This window comes from Notolabrus celidotus, chromosome 12, assembly GCF_009762535.1.
Source record: "Notolabrus celidotus isolate fNotCel1 chromosome 12, fNotCel1.pri, whole genome shotgun sequence".
NCBI classification, from domain to species: Eukaryota; Metazoa; Chordata; class Actinopteri; order Labriformes; family Labridae; genus Notolabrus; species Notolabrus celidotus.
The window spans coordinates 13,297,964-13,314,430 of NC_048283.1; the positions used below are offsets into that span (position 1 = coordinate 13,297,964).

The 16,467-nt window shown below is 40.5% G+C and overlaps 1 protein-coding gene across 4 annotated transcripts in view; it reads right to left on the minus strand.

The window, feature by feature from the left end:
- The window catches only part of ddr1 (discoidin domain receptor tyrosine kinase 1), a 54,837-nt gene that overhangs the window by 25,115 nt on the left and 13,255 nt on the right, over positions 1-16,467 (minus strand). For all 4 annotated transcript variants that reach the window (XM_034697215.1, XM_034697217.1, XM_034697218.1 and 1 more), the window contains exons 2-6: positions 11,890-12,047; positions 6,205-6,307; positions 2,535-2,610; positions 1,432-1,584; positions 577-724 (exon numbers count right to left, since the gene is read on the minus strand). In XM_034697215.1, coding sequence (XP_034553106.1) covers positions 577-724; positions 1,432-1,584; positions 2,535-2,610; positions 6,205-6,307; positions 11,890-11,989 — 580 coding nt within the window. In that variant the 5' untranslated portion in view covers positions 11,990-12,047. The remainder of the gene's footprint in view (positions 1-576; positions 725-1,431; positions 1,585-2,534; positions 2,611-6,204; positions 6,308-11,889; positions 12,048-16,467) is intronic.

The following is a 16,467-nucleotide window of genomic DNA, read 5'->3' on the forward strand; positions in this document are numbered from 1 at the left end:
GTAATCTGTTGCTTGTGGATGAACTGAGCTGCACTTCATCAGTATCAGCGTTAAGGCATATTTTAGAAAGATGCTCTCCCTGAAGACACAAACCGGGAACTGGAGCTTTTAGCTGTGGTGACAGCTCTGATTTACAGGCAGGCTGATGATGTCTGAGGGAGGTGGATGGGGAAAAGAGAGGAGGTAAGCCAGTCATAAATTCTCAGCTAGTCAGCCTTGTGCTCCAGGATACATGGAGACCAACACATTTCATCTCTAGTGTGGCTTCTTTTATTTGAGCTAACCCCACTCAGGCTGTAAATTTGATGCAACGCCTTGAATTAATGCATGGGGATGTATTGCGAAAAACATGCACTCGTAATCATTGCCATCTAACAAATTCCCCCATTGTCCCTCTGGTGCCAAAGGAATAAATCTAGGATGGAAAAATGCTGTTCACCATTACTATATGAAAAGTGGTGTGATTTATCAAGGTCTGGAGGGCACGACTCAGAACAAACTGACCATATGAATACCTCAGTAACGAGAAGATCAGGCCCATTTTGTATTTTGGTTGTCTTCACCGTGCAAACTTACCATTCCATACACAACCATAGAGCTCCACCCGAAGGCAAACACTCATAACTCGGTCAGCCAGGGGGTAGAATCGCACCATGCGGGCTACAATGGGGGGGCCCAGGTCTTTAAGCACAACATCATAGGTGTTCTCATTCCCTGACACCACCTGAGGGAAAGAAAAGCACAAGTTTTTAATCAAAGAGAACATCACTCTTCTCTCCTGCTACCTGCAGAGTTGAATGGATTTAGCCTGAAGGCTCAGACTTTTTTATTTAGCTTGCAACATTTAATTCTATTAATCCAAGGAGAGTTCAAATGAACCAAATAAACACAAAGGTGTGAAGAAGGCCTGATTTTAGAGCCTGAGGCACAGTTTTTGTCAGGGCAGCCTTCGTCTGAAGTTTAACATGCACTGTCATAATATTTGTTGCATGGCAATGTTCTGAAAACCAGTTTTTGAAAAGAGAAAAACTGTGTGACTCTTTGTTTGGTTTGAAGTCTAATTTGCCTTGATATGATGTAGGACAGTTATAAAATACAAGGAAGCCATTTATTACATAGTGTTGAAAACTCAGGCAGTGAAGGCTGCTTCAAGATAACATTTCGTTTGCACATCGTCACACTCCTCTACTTTCTAATAAATAATAAATGAATCAAACCCAGATGACAAGTTCAGCAATCTGTGTTTTAACAGAAATTTCTATTAAATTGGTAACTGAACATGAATCTGTGTTCTATCAATAACACAAAGTCAACTCTGGCTACACTCCTTGTGAAGAGAACCTAATTGTTGTTTTAATGATACGAATATGTATGAAACACACAGACTTTGGTTCCATGTTTTTTTTTTAATAGAAAAAAATATATTCTTACTTCCTGGCTCCAACGGTCCTTCCAGGTGATCCATTTCACTCCATCCCTGGAGTAGCGGAGCCGGTAACTGCGAGCAAACTCCTGACCATGACCATCGGCATGACGACCCTGGGTGCCTACCAGAGCCAGGAAATGAAGTTTATGCAGATCTACCTGCAAGAGACAGGAAGGACATTATTAAAACACACTGATAAATGTATATATTAATATGCAGTCTCCGGGCCAGAACCAGCAGATTGAGGAACAGTTTTATCCACCAGGCAGTCAGGATGCTGAACTTGTTCCCTGTTTTGCCCCCTCTTCACATGGTGCCCCCTTCACAGACTTAACCCAGTCACTGACCCCCTCCCCAAATCAACGTTGAGGTCTGTCATCCTCAGGACTGAACACGCACGCACTCACTTTGATTTTTAAATTGCATTATAGCAAAGTTTTTGCACAGTTTTAAACTGTATCTTATCATTTGTATTAGCTTACTTCTTATCTTTTTCTAGCTTTCCTATGTTTATCTGTTGTTGTCATTGCTAGGGTCTGAGAGAGAAACGTAATATCAAATCCTCAGTATGTCTAGTGCAAACTGCCGTTTATTTGACAATAAAGAAGACTTTGACTTTGATTTTGACTTTGACTATAGACATATAGATTGAATCTTGCTGTAGAATGAAAGATGTTAGTTGAAATTCAGAAAATAAGCCTTTTGACTTTGCTGCAGAGAATAAAGTATGAATAAGTATCATAACTGGCATTTAAATACAAAGCTACAGACTCCAGAAATTAGTTCAGCTTTGCACAAAAAAAGAAACAGCTTGACTTGCTGATATACACCATAAACTTTGTGTTTTTAAATCATGCATTTGTGCAAACTTGAAAAAACTATTTTAATTAGTGTCCTTAAAAAGCACTGGTGGGTGAGTCATGCTGCTGTGTACCTCTATTTACAGTCTTTAGGCTAAGCCAACTAACCCATCCACTAAGCTTTGAGTGGATTTAAGTATTTATCAAAGTTATATAAATAAGTAGTTATAACAACTCAATGTTATTTCTAAAAAATGTACATGGCATAATTAATAATTAAGCAAACCACAGAAAAATGAGAATCTAACCTGAAGATATTCTGATCCGCCAGGGAAAACTGGTCCTGCAGGACACCATGCTCCATCTCCCTCTCCAGTGCTCAACCTGAGAAAAACAGAGTTATATTAATAAATTAAAACCATCCAAAATATCTGAAAAATTCATCTAATCCCAGCAGAGATACAAAACACCCCACCAGCAAGACTGACTACATCGAAACTCACAGTACAACACAGCTGCACCTGAGAATTCAACATGAACAACTCGACCTCTTCCACCTTCATACAGATTGGATTCCACAACAGGCAAACATTCACATATAAGTAAGGCAATGTTGTTTGAATGAGAACAGAGCAGAAACTTGGCTGGTGAAAGTACACTGCAGGCAATAGAGTGAGACGGAGACTGCAGACAGATGGAAAATAGAGAGAACACACAGAGGGGGAAAGAGATGAAAGGTGCATGAAAGGAGTGAAAATTACTAGCTCTTCCTCATTCTTCAAACCTCACACCAAGATCTGCTGTATAACATCAGGTCCAATCTTTACTCACAGCACCTGAGGCCTTCCATGACCACACACATGCACCGCTGCACAGACTTTCCCTCAGTGTGACCTTCCTCAAATCCAGCCTGGGAAGAAAAATCCAAACTGCCACCACATACAGGCCACATAGAGACCACAGACTTGGCTGTGTGTTTTGTGAGTTCACATCAGCTCTTATGGAGGAGCTTTAGGAAGAAACGCCAGGCCACAACCGCACTCAGACCACTGTGGGGTTTTCTCCCCAAATGAAAGCTGCTGCTGCTTTGACCACCAAAACAAATCACTATATCAACTTGGTCACAGTGGCGCTAGTGCTTCAGTCGATCCCTCTATCCCCTTGGCGGGTGAGATCATGCTGCTGGGAGACCGCAGGATGATATCAACACATTAGTGCTCAGCAGAGTGTCCTGTGATGGAGGAGGGTGGAGGGAAAGGAGGAAGAAGAGGGGGGAAAGAAGGACTGTGGCCGGACAAAGTTCAGTCTAACGTGCATCAGCCAACAGGACTAATATTTAGGCCACTGTTCTGCCAAGTACCGGAATTTTCTCCAGTTTCTTTTTCTTCTTCTCTAATTGCCTACCAACACTTCATTCATCTGCCCTGGTTTCTCACCTCATTCCCTCCATCTCTACCCTACTTGCATAGATATACAAATATTTCGCTGTCACAAAGCAATCAGAGCAATGAAAAAAGCTCTACACCCTCAAATCCATCCTTTCACCAACACCTCCTCTTACACCTTGCTTTCAAATTAATTTCTCCAGCTTTCAGCACACCATCACAATGATCCACCTTTCACTTTTTAATTTATGTCTGCTGCTCTCTCTGTTTTCTCTCTTTCTCTCAACATGTCTCCCTGATGTCTCTTTAAAAAAGGGCCAGGGCTAATAATCATTTCCACATGGTTAGACACTCTGCCAAGAGACCTAGCCCTGCACACTACTGGAGACAAATGAATACACACACACACACACACACACCCACACACCCACACACCCACACACCCACACACCCCCACACACACCCCCCCACACACACACACACACACACACACACACACACACACACACACACACACACACACACACACACACACACACACACACACACACACTGCAAATGCTCTTACACATGGCTGTAGTATGTTGCAGGCCTGGCTTGTCTCTTATGAGTCTGACCACACTGACAGACGGACAGACAAGGTGGTAATATGATTACACAGAGGGTTTTACAAAGACACACTATCATCCTCCATCGTAATCTAATAGACGGCCGACAAATTACTTTAGTGTGGTGCCAAGGGACTAAAAAAAGGCAGACAGGCACATCAGTCCACTGTGACATGTGCATGTATTCTTGTGTTTGATGGCGTTCCAGCAGAGCTACAGTTACTAAACTGGATATTTACCCAAGCAGAAGCACTGAAGTTGAAGTTGAAGTATGATAGTTTCTAAGATAACTCTGAGATTGAGCTAATTCAATCAAAAACATCCTCATCAAGTGGCAAACGACTGCCTTCAAGTCAGCTTCAAAATGAATGTTATGTCTCCTACGAAAGTGACCCAGTTTTTAAAAGATATACAGAGTGTTTCATCTTTTGGTAACTCTAAGACCAAAAACATTCAACTCTATCATTTTCTAAGTCTTTTTATAAGTCTTGGATGTTGTAAAACATTTTTACATTTTTTTTTTTGGCTTTTGACTTGGAGTAATTTTTTTTGTTATTATTATTTTTATTATTGTAGCCACATGTGTACACAAAACATATACACATACATACATACAGACAGACAGACAGACAGACAGACAGACAGACATACACACACATATATATATGCATATATACGTACACATACATGCACACATGCATATACATGATAATAACAGAAAGAAAATAAGTCAATTAAAAAATAATAATAATAATAATAATTAAGTGTCAAGTGTCGAATATGTTGTGTGATGTTGACATACATTTAGCGTTTATAGTACAGTGAGTGTGAGTGCTGTTAGGGGACATATAGGGAGAGGGTAGTGTGCGTGTGTGCATGTGTGCATGTAAAAATAAGTAAAAGAAGTTGGTCTATGTGTTTGAGTTAGTGCTGTGGATTGGGAATCAGGCAATAACAGAGTTAAGTTTATTGATGAATGTAGACCAGGTTTTGGAGAAGGCAGCTGATTTGTGATTGAGAGAGGCAGAAAGTTTTTTCTAGGGATATATGTTGTATTAGAAGATTCTTCCATTGAGCAATATTGATGAGTTTTTTTTTTATTTCCAGTTTAGGAGGATTGTTTTCTTGGCAATAGCTAGAGCTGTGAGTAGTGCACTAGATGTAGGGTTTCATGTTTGTGCTTTAGATATATCTCCTAAGATGCAGAGCTGGGGGCATAAGAGGATGTGGCTGCCCAGTATGTGAGATAGGTGATCTGTGACCTGGACCCAAAATTACTTAACAGTTGTGCAGTGCCAAAGTGCATGCAGGTGTCAGTAGTATTCTGAGTGCAATGAGTGCATTTATCAAGGCCAATTAAACCAATTTTATGTAGTTTGTAGCCGGTGTAGTGTATTCAATGGATGACCACAGTTATGAAACTTGTTAAAGTTGTGTAATCCATCACAGAGAACAAGTTTTATTGAGCATATGTCAATGGGGTTGTGTACATCAATATCATAGTAGCATAGTAATGCTGTTAAATTGTGATTTGATTTGAAAATGCTGTATTGCCACTTTTAAAAATCTATAACTGCACAGCATGCTTCCAAAAACTGGTCAGCAAAAATGTAAGCCAAACGGCTGTGTCCTTGGAATTAAAACTATCATCTGTAGTGCAGCAAAAGTAAGCTATCACCAGTAAAAGTTGTCAGTGATGTCATCTCGTACTCATAGGTATGTCAGTACAAAGTGACATCACTGTGGGAGTGGTGGCAGGTGAACCAGCGTGATCTCTGATTACATTATGAGTGATGTTTGGTGTGATCACAGGCAGCGAAAACTGCTCGCCACCCTGGTGCTGAGGTACTTAAAGCAGAATTGCAGCTTTTTCAGACTGCAACCACACTAGCTACGATTACAGGAAAAGCTTCTTGATTACTGTGTTTGGAGTAATGTCATTATTAACTTTCAGTGCTGCACACACACTCACACACATTTCCTACCTTCCATGTTTGGCCTCAGTGGAGTCAGACCAGGCGCTGGAGGCTGTGATGTCAGAGTCTGGGATGGTGCCATCCTCCATTCCCAGGGCGTAACGACAATGAGCTTTGGAGGAGAGTTTGAGGAAAAGAGAGAGACATGAGCAACATTCTGATCCATTCGAAGCACATGTCTACAGGAAACCTAATATTTCCATTAGAGTTTCAGCAGCCAACATTGGTCACGGAGAATAATGTTGTTATGTCATCTCTGGGAAAACTTCCGGACTTCACGCTTCATAAACACACAGAGACTCTAAAGGGAGGGAGAGTGAATACCAAACTCTACGATAAATTCTTCCTGTTGGCCTTCATTTAATACAGAACCTCTCTGTGTGGGCTCCATACTAATGAGTTCATGTAAAATGTAATGGCAGTGTTGTGCATCACTTGATCTTGCAGTCCCCTTTGTCCTGTCAAAAGTGCCCTCATAAAAGATGGTCATTAAAATGAATCTGCCACCCTGTGAGACGCTGTGACCTGTCTTCTGTATGACTACACCTTTCCTGTTGCTTTTTTTCGCCTTTTGTTTCTCCTGCTCACTCTTCATCCTGAACAAAGCAAACTCCTCAGGGCTCCAGCGATCCAGCACAGGATGTGTTCCGGGTACCACTGCTTGGGGATTTTCAGGAACTGAACAAAAGAGGGAAAGACACGGAGGGCGAATGACAGAGCGCCGACATGTCTCAGATATCTGCTTTGAATCCGCTCCAACGGCAGCATTATCAAATGATCCATATAGAAGGGTCCCAGGCAGGGATTACCCAAAGACCCGGCGATCCGCTCTGTAGTCAGTCAAGGAGAGGAGATGTGGCGGTGGAGGTGAGGAGGGGGGGCTGAGGGAGGCGATAAAGTGGAAATGGGACTGTCAGTGATATGGAGGGGAGGCTGAGGGTGACAGAAAGAGGCGGGGGTGCAGAGGGCGTCTGACTTAGTTTCTGTCATTGAGTCAGCGAACAGGAATGTTGGGCTGCATTACAGACCCTAAAAACCCTGAGGGGTGCAGCAGACAGACAGACACACTTCATACACACCCTGGGGACAGACAGGTGCCCATTTTATTACATCATCCTCATCAACATCATCATCAATATCACACATTGACAGTTAACAGTCCACCATCTGCAATCTTTTAATTTCTGTCCCCTCTGTGTCCTCTGCCTTCACCTTCCCTTTTTGTCATTTAGAACAACGCATTGGACCGAGCATTAACACATTGGATCTTAATTCAGATCAACAAGACAAACTACGTGGGTGGATCTTCATCAGTCTTGCTCCTAGATTCACGCAGATCAATGCAGACACTTTTTGTCAATTGATGAATAAGTCTTTCAATCACCTCACAGTAACAGGGCTCTGGTAGTCTGGGATCGTCTTGGTATGTTAATGTTTTCTCATCACCCTGAGTGGGCTCTAAGGGAACTATGGATCCTTATAAGTTCCAAAAACAAGCACATTTGGTTAATCTGCTAAGTTACTTCTCTGTCTATGTGGATTTGAATAAAAATAGATGTTTGTCTCTTAGTGTCAGCCCGCTGAATGACTCGTGACCTGTCTAATAGGGGTCTGACAATCTATCATTCTGAATCATTGCAAAGTAGGAACTTCAATACCACGATTGTTATGAATTTAAAAAATTCCTAAGGCCTGTTTGTGCCACTGTTTTGACTCCAGTTTTGTCAAATGGGCCAGCTACAGCATGTATCGTTTGCACAACCTAAATCCAAACAAACTGAGATCACATTGTGTCAGACTTTTCTATTCTTGTACAAAGAAACCCAGCGTGTTCAGGGAGAACCTGGCCTCTTTCACATTGTTGTCTAGGATCAGCACCAGTACCAAATGACTCTCCAGTATGCAATAAATGATGTCAATCACCATTTAACCCAACTACACTACCAGTCAAAAGTTTGGACACACCTTCTCATTCAATGTTTTTTATTTATTTCAATTAATACTGAAGACATCAAAACAATGAAATAATCTGGGTTTGCCATAATATGGATTACAACAGTAGTCAAATTGAGCTACCCATTGTGTGCTAACCCTACCTCTGAACAACCCAACTGATGGTGTCAAACACATTAAGAAGGCAAGTAATTCTACAAATGAACTCTTGACAAGGCTCATGTTAATTAGAAACCATTCCAGGAGACCACTTCATGAAGCAGACTGAGAGAATACCAAGAGAGTGCAAAGCTGTCATGAAGGAACAAGGGGGGCTACTTTACAGAATCTAAAATATAAAACATATTCTGGTTTGTTTAACACTTTTTTGTTCATTAAATCATTCAATATATGTTCTTTCATAGTTTTGATGTCTTTGTTATTAATCTACAGTGTTTACAATAACTAAAATAAATACAAACCCTTGAATGAGAAGGTGTTTCCGAACTTTTAACTGGTAGTGTATATTTTTCCATTTATCAGTCAATATTTTGGTTAATAAAAAATAGGAAGAGAAAATCGACATGACATCTTACAACCCCTGGTTTTGTCTGACCAACAGTCAAAAACAAAACAAAAAATCAGTTTAATAAAATAAATGAAAGCATTTCAAATTGAGACGCTATAATCAAAAAAAATGGAGGCACAAAGCTGTTTCTATCTGTATACTTACACCAGCATGTTAACTTACCCACAACAATGAGGCTACGGCATGTTTAGCTATATATTAGCATGTAAACATTTGGTGATAAGCCCAAAGTAGTAAGAACTTAAAGCTGGGGTTGGTAGTCAGATTTAGATACACTATTTGTTATACTGGTTAAAATGATCTTTCTGTCCCGATGATATCAATACAAAATGTGTTCTTAAAAAAAGAGTGGAAAAAGCAGCTATCTACAGCTGGAGTAAACCTGGGAAAACACCAACCAATCCCTGCCATCAGGAGCCAAAATATGAAACCAATCAAATCCGGTCCTGCCGTTCTGCCCGCCTCCTGCGCGTACATTTGATGTTTGTTTGTGATTTTAACTTTCACTATGATAATGTTTTGATGTTTTCTTACCGCTGAGTGAGACATGAGTTGACGTAGTGCAAAACACAAACAATGTGCTGAGAACCGATTTTGAATCAGTCACGATCATATGGTCACGAATCAGCAGAGTTTCGTTTATGTGAGCGGGGGCGTCGTTTTGGAGGAGCTCCGAGGGGAGGGGGGGAAGGGTGAGACAGAGTGCTACATTCAAATTCATGCTAGTTCTCCGTGACAACCAACCCTAGCTTTAAGGATCAGGATATCAAGAGTTTGGCACAAACATAACAATCAGCACATGATTCAAATAATAACCAGTTCTGGCAGCCTTGTCTTGTTCACAGTCAAGCTGCAGCACACAGAAGGTTTACCACACAGCAAACAGTCTCCTCTGGTTACACCTGGTTGGCTCTCGCTCACTAATCTCTCGTGCCCTCCCCCTCTTACATTTTGACTGACACTTTCATGAGCTGCCTGTGCATTAGCGATCCTGATGAGCGGAGGGGGGGGACCGCCCAGCTATCTCATTCTCTTATTACACACGACTGGCTGGCAGACAGGGAGAGGACATAGGATAGCCTGTTGATAGCGGACGGAGAATGAGCTTTACTGATCTGAGAATGTGAGGAGAATGTTGGAGCTGCAGGACGGATGGTTGCTGTGCCCGAGGACAAGCGGGTAGGAGGGATAAGGACAAGGAGACAGGCTTAAAAATGCCATTTTGTCTGAGGTTTTGGGAATAAACAACAACCTCGAACTGCTCCTCCTGACAAGCCATTAAAATGAGTCTGTATTCAGGGGGTGCACACAGTTTCAGTTACCATGAAGTCCAAAAAGTTGTTGAAGTCTTTTTTTAACATAAATATCTTGTAAATATCATCACATAGAAGTCGGTCGATTACGAAAATATCATAGTGTTTGTTACTTTTTGAAAGAAAAGCAGATGACTTACTTGAGGGTGTTTATTTTACATCTGTTTGACCATATCAACAAAGCAGACACTTTTACCTGACTTCACACTAGTGCTGGAAACCTCTAATGTTGCTATAATGTTGAATTGACCAGATGTGTGACATAAGTTGTATGACTTTTAGGTATCTGATGAACAGTGTTCACTTTATCCGATCAAAGGTCTTCAGCAACAGGAATGAGAAATAACGGTAAAAACTATAGAGGGAGATCTGACCTAAGTTTGAATAATATATTTAACAACCCTCAAGCTAAGCCAAACAACATCTTTTGGCATTCAGACAATTAGCTAAAAGTTCAGCTAGCTTAGAAGTGACTGAAATCCAATATTAATTTGCTACTCAAAGGGAAAGATGAGAATTCCTTGCTAATGCAATGCTCACTTGGAAGTGATGCTACAAAAAGCTGTTGTCCAAAAGTAGCAGGTTGTAAAAAAAATGCTGCCTCCCTTTGGATTATGGCCCACCAGATGTTCCCAGTAACATCTGTTTTCAGCTTTAATCAACTGCAAAATGATAATTACTGTCAAATACCCTTAATTTATGTCACTGATAAACTGGAAAAACATCATACCAGCATTTGAGCTTTCCAACTTAAAGGGATGGTTCAGTTTTTGGTCGTGGGGTTGTATGAGGTACTTGTCAGTAGTAAGTTCATGGTTACTTTAATAAGTACTACTGCTAGTACTACTACTCCTACAACTCATTGGGGATTCCAGTCAGCACAGCCTCTTTGTTGAGAAACTGAGCGGAGAACTGGCACAGGAGCCAGGTTATCACTTGCTGCAGTCGGGGTCAGTTTTATTATGTAATTTAGCTAATTTTAAGAAAGATCACCCTAAACATTAATGTCAGGGTGGGTGTGTACTCTATAAAAAATGTATCAGGGCTTTACTTTGCAATCCTTGCCGGTTCTCTAGATCAGTGGTTCCCAAACTTTTCAGCCCAGGACCCCCAAAATGTAGAAAGTAAAAACTCAGGACCCCCCCTTGAACTGATTAAATGTTGTTTTATACTTCATTTAGTTGTCTGCAGAAAATTAAGCACCTACATTCACACCTGGCTGTATTTCCTGTGGTGCTGTGAATTTGCTGCTACTGATGCTTCTATTAATTCATTGTTAACTTACCCTAACCTTAGGGGTCATCAGGCAACAAAGAAAGACAGAAAACTAATGAAACATTTTTAATTTTGCAAGATTTTATATATTATGTAACTATTTTTGTCAATATTTTTTAGAATAATGGATAAAATAGGCAACTTTAGATCATTTAAAAAAGAATAACAATTCTGGAAGACATCTTGTGAGCCTTAATTAGTGTCTCACGACCCCCCAGGGGGTCCCAACCCACACTTTGGGAACTACTGCCCGAGCTGACCAGCAGACCCTGTGGGTAATACGCTTACTATTGACTTGAACTTCATACAACCACACTTCAAAAAATACTAACCATCCCTTTAAGAGTGACATCACAGGAAAATGGCTGCATGTGAATAAGATGAAGCCCCTTCCATAACATCAATGTCCCTCTGTCATTAAGCACAGAAGCTAGAAGCTACCTATCAGTTATGTTGTCCCAATGGTATCTTTTTATAGCATGCCCCGTGGGGACTTTAAAGAAGAAAAAAACAAAATCGAAAGAACAAGTCATCCTTGAATCATTTTTTTGATATCATCTCTTGCATGCATGTAAAACAACCTACCTGGGTTAAAGTGCCACTCATGGTCCTCTGAAGATGACACCAGCACCACCAGGACTGTGAGCACAGTGACAGAAACCAGCTGCAGGGTCAGAAAGGCCATGACAGCAGCAACACAGCTGGTTACCTGTCTGGGGACACACTGACGACCACAGGCATACCTGAAACCAAAAACAAACAAACAGAGAGATATATTTGATTACAGTTACTTTAGGATTCAGGTGCATTCTGTGCTTTTTCAAACTTTAACAACACTCTAATTTTCAAGCTCACATTTACATTTCACTTGCAGGTAAACAGCTCTAGCCTGAGGCTGCTAAGCTCACACACTAGACATCTTCTTCTTCTTCATTGATTACCAAACTGAATCAAATCCTCTAAGTGAGAAGCACGTAGCATGTCTCGCAGTCATTTGTTTCTCAATGTTTTGCGTGCCGCGGCTCAGCAATGGGCCAAACCCCAGAGGAGCAGGCACAAAGCCCTACAACAAAGGCCACTTTCACACACTAATTTGTTTTTCCCTCACTAGTAACAGAATGCTGGGACACAATAATACTTTGCTGCCTTTAGAAATGGTACACACAGCTTGGTAATTGAGGATGGTATAATTAGCCAGCCTCATTTCGTCCAAGAGATTTGTATTTCTTCTGTATTAGGAAAAATAATAATTCATCAAAATTACTGATTCCAGTCCTACTTTACCTTAATAGAACAGATTTTATTTGAAGCACACAGTTGGAGATGATTTTTTGTATATAGCAAACAACTAAAGACGGAAAATGAAAGAAATAAAAGCTAATGAGTGAGAGACAACAGAAGGACAGATGTCAGAGTATTTTGATTTAATGAGGACACAGAAAATGTATGGACTGTGTTTGAAAATCAAATTACTTAATACGTTTTATTGCAGACATTTTGCATATCAAGTTAGGTTGCAAAATTCCAGGAATTTTCAACGTTTTTCAAACTTTCCATGGGAATTTATGGGAATAAACGGGAATAAAACAGGAATTTACTAAATTGAAGGTTTGCTCTTAATAGGGAACTTAAATATAGTTGGGGAAAATATATTTTAACATAATCCTGACTAAAACAACCAGATTTCATGCAAGAAGATGCTTTTTTATTTGCATGTTGAATGTGACTTTTTCAGGGGGAGAGGTGCTCTTTTCATTTAACATTTTGAATGGGATTTTGTTGGAATTACATTTTTGTTAATTGTTTAATGGGTTTGGTTGGAGGGATGAGTAATATTTAACTCAACATTCATATTTTTGTTCTTCAATGAAAGAATTGACTGACCAATACAATATGTAACACTTGATAAAGTTCTACTTACAAATAAATCTGTTTTAATTGTATTATTTTGGATGGATGTCTGCTTATAACAAAACGAATATTTATGCTTGGATATTATACCTTTCCATTAAATTACCCTTAATTCCCAATTAATTCCCATGGAAAGTTTCAAATTTTTACTATTCCAAAATTCCCCAGCTTAATTTCCCATGGAAATTTATTGGAAATTTTCCACCCCTCTGCAACCTTTATATCAAGTAACTCTGAGAATCCATGACATTTTAAAATTCACCAAAAATCTGTACCCAGTAGGTTTTTTTATAAAAAGGTACTTTAAACAGATGCATGCATACAAAAGTCCTCCCATGAATGCTTCATGAAGGTTATATTACTCCGTTTTTAATTAAAAATGATATAAGAAGCAGTTATAAACAATATGGTCATTTTGGAGGAAGTCATTTGTGGTGCTGTGAAATTGTGTTGTAACCGAATAAGATTATATCCTCAAAAATGTAATAATACAAGAAACTGCAGCCTCCAGAATATCCATAAAGCTTAATCAAAACCTCTCTAAAACAGTTTCAACTAACACTGAACATTATAACCATCTTGAAGCAGTGCACTGAGCTGGTGAATGAGTCTGCATCTAATTTAGCTAGGTGTGCAAGATCTATGGTATTTTTAGAACTAAGTAGAGCCAAATGTTTTCTTCCTTGAAATATATGTGTGCTTCTTTCTCTGCTAACACCAACATAATTTTACCAACAACTGTGAGTCAAGCAGGAAAAATAATCCCGTTTCATGGTTCTATCCCTTGTGCATATTTTACTTTTGAACATGTGCAAGGAAGACTTCCAGTGGTGAAGCAGGAGGGAGGAAAGAAACCTTGTGATAAGTGGAAGTCTGAAGTGGGAGTGACAGGTGGGAGAGTCACAGAGGCCAGGCCGACTCCCCTGTAGACCCTCTGTGTTTCGGCTTCTTCTCTGGCCAGACTGGGACAGGCCAACAGCTGACGCACAGCTGTAGTGACAGAGAGTTGGGGGAGTTGAGGGGGGAATGTATGGAAACAGAGTGAATGGTGGAGTAGAGTTTGCACTGGCACAACAGGGCGGAGACGCTGGAACAAGAGCAGTGATGACATGGGTACATGGTGTGTGTGGATTTGGGAGGGGGTAGGCTGTGTACAGAGGGTGACTTATGGCCTTGTGATGTGTGTGTGTGTGTGCTTTGGTGTGAGAGGCGCATATGTGGGCATAAAGGAGATGTCAGGGAACGCCAGCCTGTGCAGCTGTCCTGAATGGGAGACACAAAGCACCTGATACTCGATGCATGTGTTGCAAGTGGTTAAAGAAATGAGAGAGAGCGGCTGGCTTTTTTTTTTCCGAGGAGAAAAACACCCAAGTTGTTCAAATGAGTAAGTTTACCAGAGAGTATGCCAGATGACAAAACGCTGAAACATGGGGCTTACTGGACAATGCTGCGTGCGCAAAAAAACAGGAGCTGGAAATTGATGACTTGGGCCTTAAATCCAAAGCAATCACCATAACAACCAATATCAACAAACATGATCTGACAGCATCTAATCGCAGTTTTGTCAACGAAGGAGAAACAGGAGAACATACTGCTTTCTAATGCACCACAAGGGGAGAAACAGGGGCTGACAAATGTTTTGGCGTAGGGGAACAAAAGTCTCCACAGCCATCCGAGCACATTGTTGTTGGAGAAGTCAAGTGGTGTTGAACAGCTGTGGTTAGTGCTTGAGGAAAGAAGGAGAAGGGCCCGCTGTGTTCTGGAGGAGGCGGCTCAGTGTGGAGCCCCAATCTACACCCGCACAGTTTGCCTCGGCTAATCCATAAGCAGGACTAATGAATACTTATGAGCAGCTGCTGCTTCTGTCCGGCACAACAAATACACCGCTGAAAAACGAGAGGCAGAGTCAAGACCAGAGACACACACAGGAGGACTTCTTTTTTTTTAAACTAGCAACGATTGCATCATTAAAGAGAGTTTGCCAGGGTCTCTATAATTAGATTGCCTCAGTTAAAAAACTGGCAGGGCTGCCTTGGCACCGAGTAGTGCCATTTCTAGAGAGCCCCTTGTGTTGGAACCAAATGTTTGAAATCATTATTCTTTCCAGGTGTATAATGAAGCCAGTCTGAATGTCAGGAGTGACCTCAGGAGTTGTTCAGGTGGCTCTGCATGTTTCAGAACATTAGCTGCACATGATGTGTGCTTTACATCACTGCTGAGGATTTTCCAAAGAATATCATAACCTATGGCTTTATTGAGATTTCCAGACAGCCATGACTTCACCTCTGTGTCAGTACAGTATACAAATGAGCTTACAGACTTGAAACCAGAAGAGGCTTAATCAATCACAGTCAATGTTTAGTCCATATTTGTTTTGTTTCAGTTACATAACCATCATCCGAGACTCAAGAGAGCCGTCAAAAGCCAAACCTCGACAGCCAAAACCCCGACTAATTCACTACATGTTTCTCACAATGATTTGTTATTATTCCATTTTGATTTCAGTACAATAAATCAATTGAGTGACATAGCTCTTAGGAGCTGACGTACTAATGCAGCTATAGAGTTGTTGGAACAGTTCCCAATGTGACTGAAAAACTCCAGGAGTAGCTGATGGATAGCAGCTTAGGCCTGTCAGTTGTTCATTCCATTGAATATCTAAATAACTATTGGATTGACCTCTGATTCTGTGAAGGAATACATAATGATTTTAAAATGATCTTATAATTCATCCTCTGTTCCCAGGGGGGTTAACTAAACAGACTTTGGTAATTATCTCATCACAGTGTAGATTTAGGAAATCTTGTGAAACACTTCAACATTCACTGAAAGGACTGGCACAGAATATTTCTCAAACATTCATGTTCCCAAAACATCGTATACTAAGTTCAAGACCTTTCCTTGCCTCCAAGACAGCTAAAGTCTATCTGCATGCCATGATATTCCCACACATAAATTACTGTTTCTCAACTTGGACACATGCAACAGAATGTACTCTGAAACCAAGTCTCTCTTCAAGAAGGCTGTTCAAATTTTAGATAGGAAACGTTTTCATTTTCATTACAGTAATATTTTTAAAAAGGTTAATATTCTTGACCTGGATAACTACAGAGTTTTCATGGACGTTTGTCTAATCTTTAAAGTTTTGAAGGTCTTGCCCCTCCATCACTGAGTGACTTCATACAGAGTCACCATGGCATCTACTCACTCTTAAAAAAAAAAAAACTCAAACATTGGTTAAAACCAAATCAG